The sequence below is a fragment of the Danio rerio genome, chromosome 18 (assembly GCF_052040795.2).
Source record: "Danio rerio strain M-AB ecotype USA chromosome 18, GRCz13ab, whole genome shotgun sequence".
NCBI classification, from domain to species: domain Eukaryota; kingdom Metazoa; phylum Chordata; class Actinopteri; order Cypriniformes; family Danionidae; genus Danio; species Danio rerio.
In genome coordinates this window covers 22,371,492-22,386,632 of record NC_141038.1, presented here as the reverse complement: position 1 = coordinate 22,386,632, position 15,141 = coordinate 22,371,492, and the positions used below count along the sequence as shown (strand labels likewise).

At 36.5% G+C, this 15,141-nt stretch overlaps 1 protein-coding gene across 3 annotated transcripts in view; it reads right to left on the bottom strand.

The window, feature by feature from the left end:
- Positions 1 to 1,334: 1,334 nt before the first annotated feature.
- The window catches only part of ttc23 (tetratricopeptide repeat domain 23), a 29,293-nt gene continuing 15,486 nt past the window's right edge, over positions 1,335 to 15,141 (bottom strand). Inside the window, exons 7-11 of one of the 3 annotated variants that reach the window (XM_087293145.1) lie at positions 13,732 to 13,837; positions 11,354 to 11,484; positions 9,783 to 9,932; positions 2,269 to 2,351; positions 1,335 to 2,114 (exon numbers count right to left, since the gene is read on the bottom strand). In XM_087293145.1, the coding sequence (XP_087149271.1) occupies positions 2,003 to 2,114; positions 2,269 to 2,351; positions 9,783 to 9,932; positions 11,354 to 11,484; positions 13,732 to 13,837 (582 nt within the window). In that variant the 3' untranslated portion in view covers positions 1,335 to 2,002. Of the gene's footprint in view, positions 2,115 to 2,268; positions 3,032 to 8,285; positions 9,933 to 11,353; positions 11,485 to 13,731; positions 13,838 to 15,141 lie in introns of all 3 variants that reach the window. The other 2 variants (XM_087293146.1, XR_015514944.1) reach the window with 2 other exon arrangements.

Genomic DNA, 15,141 nt, shown 5'->3' with positions numbered 1-15,141 from the left:
TTTTTGGAAGCTTGGATCCACTGACAGCTGTTTTTGGATGAACAAGTAAGTTTTGAGTTTTGAAACAGGATGTTTTTATAGTATTATGACCTCTTGTACGTCAAAAGATATTTTTAATTTTCAATTCATGATCCCTTTAAGTGACTTTAGTGGTATCATTAAAGCACTTACATTAGTATATTACCAGATAAAAGAAACATTTTTGGTTTGTGTTGATGAAGGGATATTTGACATAACACAAAACGGTTGGGAAATACTGTGTTAACAGATAAGTTATATTATTAATTGATTCAATATTGATATCATTAACCATTTCCAGACATCAAGTATACATATTTTTTTTTGTTTATTAAATCATCTAGTAGCCGAATAATAAGCTTTTCAGTGATGTATAGTTTGTTATGTTAGACTAATATTTGGCCTAGATAAAACTATTTCAAAATCTGTTATCTGAAGGTTCATATATTGAGAAAATCCCCTTTAAAGTTTCCATATTAAGTTCTTAGCAATATACAGTGCATCTGGAAAGTATTCATAGCGCTTTACTTTTTCCACATTTTTTAATGTTACAGCCTTATTCCAAAATAGATTACATTCATTTATTTCCTCCAAATTCTGCACACAATACCTCATAATGACAATGTGAAAAAGATTTTTTGAATTTGTTGCAAATTTATTGAAAATAAAAAAGCTGAAAAATCACACGTACAGAAGTATTCACAGCCTTTGCTCAATGCTTTGTTGGCAGCGATTACAGTCTCAAGTCTTTTTGAATATGATGCCACAAGCTTGGCACACCTGTCTTTAGGAATTTTTGTCCAGTCCTCTTTGCAGTACCTCTCAAGCTCTATCAGGTTGGATGGGAAGCAACGGTGTACAGCCATTTTCAGATCTCTCCAGAGATGTTCAAAAGGATTTAGATATGGGCTCTGGCTGGGCCACTGAAGTACATTCACAGAGTTGTTGTGAAGCCACTCCACTGATACTTTGCTGATGTGCTTTGGGTTATTGTCCTGCTGAAAGATGAACCGTCGCCCCAGTCTGAGGTCAAGAGCACTCTGAAGCAGGTTTTCATTCAGGATGTCTCTGTACATTGCTGCATTCATCTTTCCCTCTATCCTGACTAGTCTTCCAGTATCTGCTGCTGAAAAACATCCCCACCGCATGCTGCTGCCACTATTATGCCTCACTGCAGGGATCGCTTTAGGAAATAAATGAACTTAATCTATTTTGGAATAAGGTTGTAAGGGCTATGAATACTTCTTGGATGCACGATATATTTCCAATCAAAAATGTGAAGTTAGATATATTTACAGTGAGACATTTACAAAACATTTTCATGGAACATGATCTTTAATTATATCCTTATGTTTTGTACAGTATGTTTTGGGCTATTTCCAAAAAATTAATCCAGGGTCACGTTTACCTGCATCCCTTAACTCTCGAGGTGGAGTTTTAGCACTTATAAACTATGTATAGGCTTTTATGACTCAACCAACACTGTGTGAAACCTCTTTTACAGATATACGGTTTGGGCTGTCAGGTAACAGATGTAGTTGTTTTTAAATAAAAATTCACAAAGAAAAAGGGTGCTTTGTGTGCTGTTTTACTTTTTAAAAAAGACTAGTCTGTTCACTGTTTGAACACTGGTTTATATGCAAACAATAAATAAACCCTGAAAGCTCACATTTCACACACATTTCAGCAATTCTCAGAAATAAGAAAACTCTCTAGTCAAGGAGTGTTTGCAGAAAACCACTGTGACGGTGTATTAGATCACTGTTGGACGTTCTCATTTTCTGAACTGGAGATATAGTCACCTTGCCAACCACTTTGAGACTCAGCAACTCACATTAAAGACACAGCAGAGCTTGTGTGCTGTTCGAGCAATATTGCCTTATTCTTTTCCAGCCCACAGATTTCCCTGGGTGAAACAGGATGAGGTCAAACATCCTTGACAGCCTATGCCGCATTCATTAGATCAGCCTGCTGGTCACTGTTGTTACGAGTTAGACAGACTAGATGTCACCTCAGATGCAGATGCAACCACTGCACAGAACGGAGGCCTTGTTTCAACACGGCTTGCTTTACGTCTCTCACTCACCTCTGGCGACCTAGAAAAAGACCATAAAGCATTGAATGCCTCATTTATAAATAATATTCGTTTCCACTAGCACACTATGTTCAGGTGAAATGTCAGTGTGTATTGCACTGGAAGCACATTTTTAGACTTCCCGCTAGTGTAGATGTCTAGCAAAGGAAACTCACTGAGACAGCATGTCCACGCTTCTTTGAGTGGCTTTGGTTTTCTTGTGCTGAGGACCATACAGCAGACTCTGAATTTCAAAACACTGAAAAACAAAAAGGATACGAGTGGTTGACAAAACATCTGGGAAGCCATGATGTCACATAGTGTGCACCATCTGAAAGTATGTTAAATATACACTGCCGGATTTATAAAGACACTTTGGATTTAAGCAAATACTTAAATACCCCAAAATGACTGTTTACTCAGCCTCCAACTTTTAGAAGTTTCTGTGTCCTTTTTAACACCAAAGAAGATGTATTTTGCAGAATGTTGGAAACTAGAAGCATTGACTTTAATACAGTAGGGAAAATAATCCTATAGAAGTCGATGGCTTCTGGTTTCCAAAATTTAAAAGATACATAAACAGGTTTGCAAATAGTGGAGGATTAGTAAATGATGACACTGGGGGGGGGGGGCATGTTTATTTTTCTGGCTTAAGTTCAACAATGGGCTGCACAGTGGCGCAGTGGGTAGCAGTTTCACCTCACAGCAAGAAGGTTGCTGATTCAAGCCTCGGCTGAGTCAATTAATGTTTTTTTGTGGAGTTTGCATGTTCTCCCCATGTTCATGTGGGTTTCCTCCGGGTGCTCCAGTTTCCCCACAGGTCAAAAAATTAATAAATAAAAAACTCATAGGGCATGTGTTATATGGGTAAGTTAAATTGTCCGTAGTGTATGTGTGTGAATGAGTGTGTATGGATGTTTCCGCTGCATAAAACGTATGCTGGATAAGTTGGCGGTTCATTCCGCTGTGGTGACCCCAGATTAATAGAGACTAAGCCGAAAAGAAAATGAATAAATGAAAGTTTTACAGTTCTTTTAATGCTTTTTTCAATTGTTTTAATGTTTAACTGACGCAGAGTGTAGCATTTTATTTCTTGAACAACCATCCTGGAAGTAGTATCCCATGACTATATTCTATGACTATAAAACTTAAAGTAAACACAATTAAACACAGACTCCCTGACTAGTTTTAATAAAGATTTTTTTAAAAAGGATAATCACCATTTTAATGATGACATGAAAGGATTTTACACAACAAAGGGCTTCATGCAGTCAAAACTGCCTGCATTTGCGAAACTATAAAACATTTGGTTTAAATGCACGGTATGTATGGTAAACAGTATGTAAATGTCATTTTTGCCACTAAAGGGTTAATATTTATCAAAGAGTTTTTGGTGGAGAATGTGGAAAATGATTAGTCAATCTACAGAAATAAGGGTAGGAAGATTTAATAAATTATAGAATAGGGATTGTCTGTGCAGTAGTGGTTAGTAACACAAAACGGGATACTCATTCAGATATATATGAAAGACACCAGTGATTAGTGTGATATCCAGTAAAGTTATAGTAGCTGGTGAGTTTTAACAGTACACCAAAAACGATAACAAATGCGGATAAATGTAAATGAAAGATACCTATTCCACCCAGAGTTAAGCTACTCAGTTGAAGGGTGTGTAAGAGGCTTGAAAAACATGTTCATGATTAAAACTCGGACTGGTTTTTGTATTTAGTATTGACAAAATGAACTCTGAGAGTTTTATTGTTTCATTACTGCTTACTACTTCAACAGACGAGCAGGCAGACCCTCCTTTAGAATAGAGTAGATCTGTTTAATAGGGAAGGAATTAAATAAAAACAACATTTGAATAGATATCCATTAAATAGTAGTGGCTACTAAAGTCATATAAATATATCAGGGTGATGTTGATTGATCAATGATGCACCAGGAACAACCCAAAGAAAAACCTGACCCTAACTGGATTGGTCTTGAGGATGGTTTGCAGATTCATTAAATCAAGCAGAAGCCAAGCCCTGTTGGTAAGATAGCTGCTTAAATCTTTTTTACCTGACACACATTTTTTGGGCTGAATCCCCAACAGTATTTACAACAAATAAAGGCGTAGTTTAATGACGCCATGAGTGTGGAATCGTGGGAGTTGTAGTCTTCATTACATCCTATGGGGACTCCTGCAGAAATCATATTCATGAATGAGCTAAAGTATTTAACACATGGTACTATGAAGCAGAGTAAGGCTGAAAGCCGTGGAAATGAAACGAGAACGCTGAAGCAATAAGTACACAAGTCACAATATTTTTTATTTAATTTTTTGCTGTCTACAATTTTTTGTTGAATCAAATGAACTTTTCTAGGACTCTAGGTCTTAACTTACAATCAAAATGGCTAAAAATATTAAATTAAACTGTGTAAAACTAAACAAATGAAACCTGATTAGCTTATAAAAATAAGTTGAAGAATTTTAAAAACGTTTGTTGTCATGACTTTTTGTTGTATAGTTTCCTATAGTGCAGCAAAATAACACTGTTCTAGTAGTTTTTGGATATTTTAATGCAACAAATTACATGTATTGTGCCTTTAATTTTGTGAATGTTAAAATAGAAAAGTTTAGTGTTCTGAGTGTGGGGCTGAGGAGGAAGTGCAGGCTTGACTCTGATTTCACAGATGTAGTAAAGAAGAGGAGTGTCTCTGGCACACAGATATTCCAGCATACCTGGCCAAGCCACTTCATTTCCTCAAATAAACCCCCGCTCATTCACTCGATGACTCTTCAAAACAACAACAGCAACGCTTTGAAAGAAAAACACTCAAAATGACGACATGACAGCAGTCCTTCCAAAAGTAAAAGACAAAGGAACAAAGGAAAGTAGTGTTCAGTGTTTCCTTCATGACTGAAAAAACTCCATGTTTTCATCACTTTCCACAGGCAGAAATGATGTAATGGGGCCCGCTTCAACAGGAAAAAGTCACAGTCACTCAAAAGTGTGTGCGTTTTTATAAAAAGCAGCTAATGCATCTTAAGACTGCATGATACTAATTTAAAACAAGTATAAGATATGTCACAGTTTTTAATCCCTGTTGCAGTTTTAACCACAAAACCCCTGGCTTTGGGCCCAGGTCTAAACTTGGAGTGTGTTGCTCTGGAGCAGCTGCTTTCATGATTGCAGGAGGAGGAAAAACATGATATGATATGAGCTGCTGGTATCTGTCAGAGGTGACGGGGAAAGGTTAGCAGAGCGGGAGACCACTGACTCACAAGCCCAGAAACCGAGCCCTTCGATACCACAACAAACAAAACATAGCAACAGCGCTCATTTACCGACAAGCGGAGACAGGTTTCCAGAAATCAACATCATGGTGTTATCTCATGCTAGGGGGGTGGGTTCTGTGTGACCATATTAAAATAAACTGAAAGTCACTTGCATATTTAGAACACACTGGAGACGTTTGGAGGGGAAGTGAAATGGATAATGTTTTACATCTTACTGCATCGGATGACATGGATGAGAATAAATAAGCGGGGTGTGCGGAGACTCCTGCAGCAGAACATCGAGGGACTGAGAATAACACCATCCAGTGCAAAAATAGTGACGCCCTTTATATTCAAGTTACCAAAACAAACAATGCGAAAATAACAGAGCGATGCCATTAACGTATGATGTTATGCAAGTTAAAGGGATAGTTTACACAAAAATTACAAATCTGTCTTTGTACAAATCGTTTCTTTTTTCCTGCTGACATAAGATATTTTAATCTACCTATGTGTAAAGGATCGAAGTGCTATGCAGGTAAACCTCACTCTTCTGACCTCAATAGGTGCTCTAGCAACAGACACTTGTTAGTGCAACTGACTGCCAGTTCAATCCTAGCTCAGACCGGGTTGGATGCAGTAGAGCCGGTAAGTTACACAAGGGGGCTCGTCCGAGATGGGAGTAGGATTTAGGAGGGTGATTGTAATGGAGACCTGCTATCAAAGTGCTATGCAGGTACACTTCACTCTTTTGACCTCAAAAGGTGCTCTAGCGACAGACGCTAATGTCCTAGTCTTTAGCCTCCTTGTTAGAGCAATCGACTCCCATGCAAAGAATCACCAGTTCGACCCCAGCTCAGACCGGGTTGGATGCAATAGGACCAGTAAGTTACACATGGGAGCTCGTCCGGGATGGGAGTGAGGTTTAGGTGGGTGAGTGTAACAGAGACCAGCTAGCGAAGTGCTATGCAGGTAAACCTCTTTCCTCTGACCTCAAAAGGTGCTCTAGCAACAGACGCTAGAGGCCACAATCTTTAGCCTCCTTGATAGAGGAACCGACTCTCATACAAAGAATCATTGGTTTGATCCCAGCTCAGTACGGGTTGGGTGCAGCAGGACTGGTGGGTTACATATGTATGCATGTATGTATGTGCATATTATGTACTTCTTTCATTCATTCATTCATTTTCATTGGTTTAGTCCCTTATTTCAGAGGTCGCCACAGCGGAATGAACCGCCAACTACTCCAGTATGTTTTATGCAGAAGTTGCCCTTTCAGCCACAAATCAGTACTGGAAAATACCAATGCAGAAATGCCAACTGAACCAGCCGGGACTCGAACCCTCAATCTTCTTGCTGTGAGGTGACAGTACTAACCACTGAGGCACCATGCTGCATGTACTTATGTTTATGTGACCATAGAGTGTTCAAATGAACTCTGGACACACTGTTACCCTGATGAAGGCAAGTTTTGCTGAAATTTGAGGTGCTGTTTTTAAAAAATGGCTATAATAATAAAGGCCTTAAAAAAATGTACTTACTTTTTCGAGTGCCTTGGACTTATGATTTCATTATATATCTTTATGAATCCCTTATCCTAAGAGGACCAACACATTGACTACCCCGGAAACACTTTTTGTTTGATTTTGAATTTATACTTTTCAAAGAATGTTACAAACTTGTAGCCATTGACTTCCATGATTTTTTTTCTCTATGGAAGTCAATGGCTATTATATACTGCTCAAAAAATAAAGGGAACACTTGGAGTTATATTGTGTTTTTTAAGTGTTCCCTTTATTTTTTAAGCAGTGTATATCTACAGCATTTTCTTCTTAAACTTCAAAATGTCTTCTTTTGTGTTTAACAGAAAAACAAAACTCTGAAGTTTGGAACCGCTTGAGTGCGAGTAAATGTTTTCATTTTTAGATGAACTGTCCCTTTAAGAGACTTCTCAAAGGTCTAGTAGAAGGTCGTGCAGTGCCCTTTTAATAGCATTCTGCAATACTCCAAAGGCCATGAAAATAGCCGCCTTTATTCAGAAGGACTCAGAACACAATGTTATTCTTTGGATGGGTTTATATTAGGAAGAGCCATGGAAATATCACTCATGCTACACCCCAGGATTAGAGCACAGCACTGTGGACATGAAGTCCTCTGAGACTTTGGTCAAAACTTGTGTTGAAGGATCTTGCTGAAACAAACTAAATTAACCATAGTAGATCAATTTAATTTTATAAGGCCAGAATACCTTGTAGATCAAATTCAGCAAATCTGTTATACATGTTTATTGTCACAATGAAAGGGAAGTAGCGACAGATGTTTTGGTCTATTTAGTGGCAAACTGAAAAAGAAATGAAAAGGGAAACAATATATCCTTAACCACACATGATGCAGTAAGATTTCAGAGATAAGCAATTTGTCTGTCCACACTAGATGTGAGGAAGAAACAAATTACTAAATAAACAAATCACAGCCAATCAGAACAGCATGTGGGAGGGATCTGTCACAATATAAGCACTGCAATGGCAATTTAATATTTAGTTTCTTTTTTAATTCAGGGTCTTTCAAGCTGGGCTCTCGGAGAAAAAACATAAATAAATGTCCTGTAAGAAGACATAAGGTATATAATTAAACGAACAGGCAACGCGATGGCGCAGTAGGTAGTGCTGTCGCCTCACAGCAAGAAGGTCGCTGGTTCAAGCCTCGGCTGGGTCAGTTGGCATTTCTGTGTGGAGTTTGCATGTTCCTCCCGTGTTCACGTGGGTTTCTTCCAGGTGCTCCAGTTTCCCCCACAAGTCCAAAGACATGCGGTACAGGTGAATTGGGTAGGCTAAATTGTTCGTAGTGTATGTGTGTAAATGAGTGTTTATGGATGTTTCCCAGAGATGGTTTGCAGCAGGAAGGGCATCTGCTGCGTAAAACATATGCTGGATAAATTGGCGGTTAATTCCCAGATTAATAAAGGGACTAAGCCGAAAAGAAAATGAATGAATAAATTAAACAAAAGAGATAAACAAATATATAAAAACTGGATTAACATAATCAAACAATACAAAAATATAACAATAAATAAGAATTAAATAAAAAATCCAATATTTGATTAAAATAAATGAATAATCTGACTAAAATAAACATTCATACTAATTCAATTTGACTAAAATAATTAAACTAAATATTCTGCAAATAATTTTCAGACCAATTCATTAAATGACACTTTCATAGCAATAATAAGTATAAACCACAATGTGCATTAAACCATACAGAAGCCTTTTGCACAAAGATGATCATATTTGGGGGACTGTAAACATTGCAGATTATCTCATTAAAGTGTATTAAACCATTTTAACATGATTAAAAGTAAATACTGAGTGACTGATACCAAAATTCAACATATAATTGTTTGTTCATATTAGATTGACAGTATTTACATTCATGTTTTCTTTCCCTTATATATTTCTAGCATCTGTTGTTTGTATCATGCATTATTGGTATTAGTACGACAATAAAGTTCACAAAAAGTATATTCAAACTTATGCCATATCTCCCTGCAGCCCAAGACCGGTTACTCACTAAAGCCAAGGAGGGCTGAGCCTGGTCAGTACCTGCATGGGAGAACACATGGGAAAACTAGGTTGCTGTTAGAAGTGGTGTTAGTGAGGCCAGCAGGGGGTGTCTGTGTGAGTCCTAATGCCCCAGTATAGTGAAGGGGGCACTATACCATCAGTGAACACCATATTTTGGATGAGATATTTAACCGAGGTCCTGACTCTCTGTGGTCATTAAAAATCCCATGGCACTTGTAAAGAGTAGGGGTGTAACCCCGGTGTCCTGGCTAAATTCCCTCCATTGGCCCTTACCCATCATGGCCTCCCAATCATCCCCATCCACCGAATTGGCTCTATCACTGTCTCTCCATTCCACCAATAGCTGGTGTGTAGTGAGCGCACTGGCGCTGTTGTCCTGTGGCTGCCATAGCATTATCCAAGTGGATGCTGCGCACTGGCTGATGGTGTTGAGAAACCCCCTCATGATTGTGAAGCACATTGGGTGTATGGCCATACACAATAAATGCGTTATATAAATACATTACATGTCTCACTAACATTAAGTAATTAGGCACTCTCAAAAAAAAGTATCGTTAAAAAAACTTGTAAGGACAAAAATGGCCATTTTCTGCATCTGTTTGGGACAGTGTAAGAAGGAAGTATGAAATAAATACATCACCAGTGAGAGGTCTGCTTTAACGAAAGATCAAGTTACGACTTTTCAAACTAAGAAAAATAATTTAAACGTAAATGCATGAATGATTCATTGAGATTCATTCACAACAGTATCAATAGAGCAATTTATATTTCATCCCAAATTTATTAGACTGCAAAAAGAAATGTTTTACTATGAATGCAACAGAATGATGATTTGAGTCACCTTCTTGAGTGTCCGGTGGGCGTGTCTCATGTGACCCTGTGTCATCTCCACTCCACCAATCAGCTGCAGCGTTTCTGCTACCTCAGTGCTGAGCTCACCAAACGTGCTCTTCTTCAGGGACAGAGACTCTCTCTGGATCTCAGCACATCTCTGAAAACACACAGTAAATACACCAACAGTGCTTGTAGACTACATTTATCCATCCTAAATTATATTCAAAAATAGCATGTCCATATTATAGGATGTTTAGAAATCTGAAGTGCAGATCCAGTTAATTTTACCCACCCCCAATCCCATTTGGATTCAATTAGAACTGCAAACACATACCAAAATGTGTACAAATGATACATCCTACAAGATTCTAAATAGAAGTCAATATTGTTTTTACTATTATCAATGTACAGAACAGTTATGTTTCAGTTTCAGCATTTGATGAAAAGAAAATATATTAGGAATAGTCATGCTTTTACCCATATTTGAAAACTGGTCTGCTGTATTTGTACCATCCATGTGCACACACACACACATTATGAGTGAGAGTACGCACGCCATTCATTTACTTCCCTCATTGATTCCTGATGTTATTGGGAATCGAACCTTCAATCTTTGGATTACAAGCCTGACTCCTAATCATTACGCCACAATTGCCCTCATTATTATTATTTTCATATTTACTGTTACATTTGATTAACTGAATTAAAAATATAAAAAATGATAAATAAATAATTAAAACTATTGTTTACCTTTTGTTTGTTTTTTTAGGTTTTTATATATTATACTGATTGCTAGTCCACTGTCATTTATACTTGCAAATCTCAACTGTGTAGCATTATCACAACATGTAACAATATTGTCACTTAAATCTTTATACTGATATATTTTTGTATGTCCAATTTAATCTGCAAACATTTAGTATACTTACAATGTTGGGTAACGCATTACAGTTAAAGCAAGAAATATTACAACAATAATATTACTTTTTAAATTAATGAGTAAGTAACGCATTACTTCAAAAAAAGGTATAATAAAATTAACGTAAAATGAGTTTCAGTTCAGTTCAGTTTTTTTTTTAAATAGCAATGTTCTCCCTTAAATTATAATTGTTTTGTTTTTACTTTTTAAACTAGTAATGGCTCAGTATCTTTAGAATTTTTCATTTCAATTTCAGTCACCTTGCATATGATTGTGAAATTAATTGCATCCAATTAACAGCATTAACAGCGTCAAAACAGTCTGTCTATAGATTCGGCTGCATATACACAGTAAAAAAAAGTTGACTCAACTCAAAATTGTAAAGCAACTACTGTAGCTCCAGAGCGTTTTTGAGTTGACTCAACTTTCAACTCAAGCATTGCACTTGATTCGATTTTAATTGAGTAAACTCAAAAATGTCCTAAAGCTGGCTGCCTTAATACTTTAATTAGAATCAACGTTTTTTGTTTTTTTTTACAGTGTAGAAATGCGCTTTATAATGTAAAAAAAAACTTAAAGTAGTACATACTTTATATATTTCAAATACAAAACACATCTGTTCCATATTACACAGATTACAAAGATGAGTTGAAGCTGACCTCGTGTTGTCCTGTGAGTAGGAGAAAATGGCTGAAGTCGTCTTGAGCAGACAGTGTGAGTTTGTCCTGTGGGCCGAGTGCACTTCTATATGCACTTATACTCTCTTCAAAATACCGTGCTGCTAAATCTACTGAAAGAGAAAAGGAGATGCACATAATGACAGTAATGTAGTATTCATACAAGGCGTCCACTTTCCATTGAAGAGCCACTCCAATACTGTCAAGTTTTCTATTTGATTAGCCGAAGGTCACCTTTAGCTCTACTGGTGTACTTGTTATGCAGGACAGGTAACACAAAGGGTGTGCTTGTGTATTGCCTGCTAAACACTTGTATACTGTACAACCCCGCCATTAGCTAAGGACATTGCATAAAAAAAACACAGAGATTCACATAAATTGTAAAAATGTGCATAATAAACATCTGCAGACAACTGAGCAGTATTGGGGAAAAAAGTAACTTAAGTGACTGTAAATAAAACTAAAATTCTTACTTTATTCTTCAAGTAAATGTAAAAGTATGTTATTTTATGCTATTTTTGTTTTGTTTTTTTAGTGTTGAGTAAGGCTTCAAATAGCAAATTATTACTTTTTTTTTACCCAACACAGAAATTGAGTTGGATACATTTTAATCTGATAAATAGATGAATGGATAAACATGTTTACAGAATAAATATTTTGATGAGGATCAAGAAAGTAAAGTTAGATTCTGCCTCAACAGCAATCAACAGTGATTGGATAACTAGAATTAACAGGAAACCATCTCATTTCACACTATCTCAAACATTGTTTTAATAATTCTGCAAAACATGAGTGAAATTCTAACATCATCAAATGATTTTCTGTAGTATAATGACCTTATTCTGCATGTACGAGCGGGCATAGTCATTGGAATGTTTTTGGCTTAAGATTTCCGGTCTCATTCACTTCAATTGATTTTTAGATGTTTAAAACAGCTCATTATGCTGCAAACTGATGTTTTCTTATTATATTATTCATCTTTTTAGGCTTAGTCATGAACACGCTTGTTTGTAGAGCAAGTAGTCAAACCATTTCCGTTTATTATTCCTAGCCATTTCTCCCATAGGCGACTGAATCGGAAATTCTGAAACGATCACAAACATGAGCGAACTTCCACATTGCAGAATAAGGCCAATAGCCTACACCTCAAAGAACCAGCCTCAATGTTGTCTGGTGCAATCTTATATACAACTATTTTTTTATACATTTTTTTATTTAATCATTTATTTTTAATATTCATATACAGTGGGGAAATAAGTATTGAAGACGAATAATTTTTCTGGGAATAATATTTCTAAAGGAGCTGTTGACATGGACTTGAACAAGATTTTGGTAAAAACCCAAACAATACAAAAATAAAAATAATTAAAAACAAAAAAAAATCAGAAAAATGAGTTCTGTGTAATAATGAAATGACACAAGTAAAACAAGTACTGAAGTACTGAAAGGAATTGAATACTTTATATAAAAGGCTCATTTGTTGATGGCAGCTTAAAGACAACTTTCATATGGAAAATGAAATCACGTTAATTGCTCAGGTGTCAGTCACAGATTTAACAAAGTGTAAAAATCTTGATGGGTTTATAAGTCTCTTATATCAAGTCTGATTTTTAATTTATATTTTCTATTGGATTGAAGTCAGGTGATTGGCTGGGCCATTCTACAGCTTGATTTTCTTTCTCTGAAAGCATTTGAGAGTTTCCTTGGCTGAGTTTTACATCGTTGTCTTGCTGAAATGTCCACCCTAATTGCATATCCATCATCCTAATGAAGATGTTGGACTGAATCAGCTAATATTAATTTACAATCACAAAGGGCAAAGAATTGCTACATTACTACCAGGAGATATCAGCTGCTGTCTGGGTTTTCACTGCTGTTCTACTCCTCCCTTTCTTTATGTGTTCAATACTTTTTCCCTGCATCATTTCGTTTTATTATGCATAACTCAATTAGTAACTAATTAGATTTGTCTTCTTTGCATACATGGATATCTTTGATTGTTACAAACACCAGGGGAAAATTTCAAGTCAACAACACAGCAACCCAACAATCAGTTTTCAGAGAAAAACGGTGACATGTTCAATACTTATTTTCCCTGCTGTATCACACTAGTTTTCCAAAAAGTAATGATTTTTTTGTTCTTTTAAACACATAAAATGAAAACTGTGTTTTGTTTGCAAAAGGTTTTTGCAAAATATGAATTTTGCACATAAGGTAAATTCACAACTTTGAATGAAAACATCTAAACATCTAAGTTATCTAAAGGACAGCTCACATTTTATATTTCCTAATATAATAATATTGCTCAGAGTGTCATAAACTCCCAGTATTGTGAGATTATTGTGAAAGCATTAGGTCACCGTTGTGTTGAGGCTCTGAAGTGGAGGAATAGGCCAAAGCCAAACTGTGAGTGATCTGAGCCCCTTCCAGACCTCCAGCACTCTGACTAACAGCAATGGAATGAGCCTGAGAGAGAGACGTGAATGCAGATAAATCACACACAGCCTGAACACAGCAAACATTATCAATAGTTACAATCTTAAATCATTCTGCGGGGTAGATTTAAAGACTATCTATTTTACTATCTGACACTGGATGTCTAAAATACAATTCAATATGGATGCATACATTCTGACCCATGTGTTTTTTTAGGTACATTTGGAAAATATAAATGATAGCAAACAATAACATTCTATTTCTTTTTCATTCATTCATTCATTTTCTTGTCGGCTTAGTCCCTTTATTAATCCGGGGTCGCCACAGCGGAATAAACCGCCAACTTATCCAGCAAGTTTTTACGCAGTGGATGCCCCCTCCAGCCGCAACCCATCTCTGGGTAACATCCACACAAACATTCATACACTGCGGACAATTTAGGCTACCCAATTCACCTGTACCGCATGTCTTTGGACTGTGGGGTAAACCGGAGCACCCGGAGGAAACCCACACGAAGGAAGGGAGAACATACAAACTCCACACAGAAACACCAACTGAGCCGAGGTTCGAACCAGCGACTCACCGACCTTCTTGCTGTGAGGCGACAGCACTACACTACCTACTGCGCCACTGCCTCGCCCACTCTATTTCTTTTTTATATGATATATTTATCATTTCCCAGAAATGGGTTGCAGCTGGAGGGGGCATTCGCTGCGTAAAAAACTTTCTGGATAAGTTGGCGGTTCATTCCGCTGTGGCGACCCCGGATTAATAAAGGGACTAAGCAGACAAAAAAATTAATGAATGAATATTATCATTTTATAGGTTTTAACTAAATTAAAACAGATTTTTTGCATCTGCAAACTGGTCACAGCCTTTTGTTTAACTTCACTGAATTTCTTCTTTTAATTACTGTTACTTTGAGATGGTTTATTAGAGCTATGATAATCAATATTAGAGAGTTCTTCTCTCTTTATAATTTGCCAGTATTGTAACTAGATTAATATTTGCTCATTTCATTTCAGTTTGAGGTCAGCAAGACTTTTAGAGTTTATAAAAGTCTCTAGCAAAATGCACTTATTTGAAATACTACATTAAAGTAATAGTAAAGCAACATTTGATTTCAGATGGCTTATTAAAGTCAATATTAGTGAGTCCCTCTCTTTTTATTTGCTACTAGTATTGTCATTTAATTAATATTTTATAATCTAATGTTCAAAAAAAGGATTGAGGTTGACAAGACTTTTTAAAGTTGAAAGAAGTTTTTTTTGCTCACTAAGGCTCGCTTATTTGATTAAATGCATTATTTTAAGATATTAACCCTTTGAGATGCA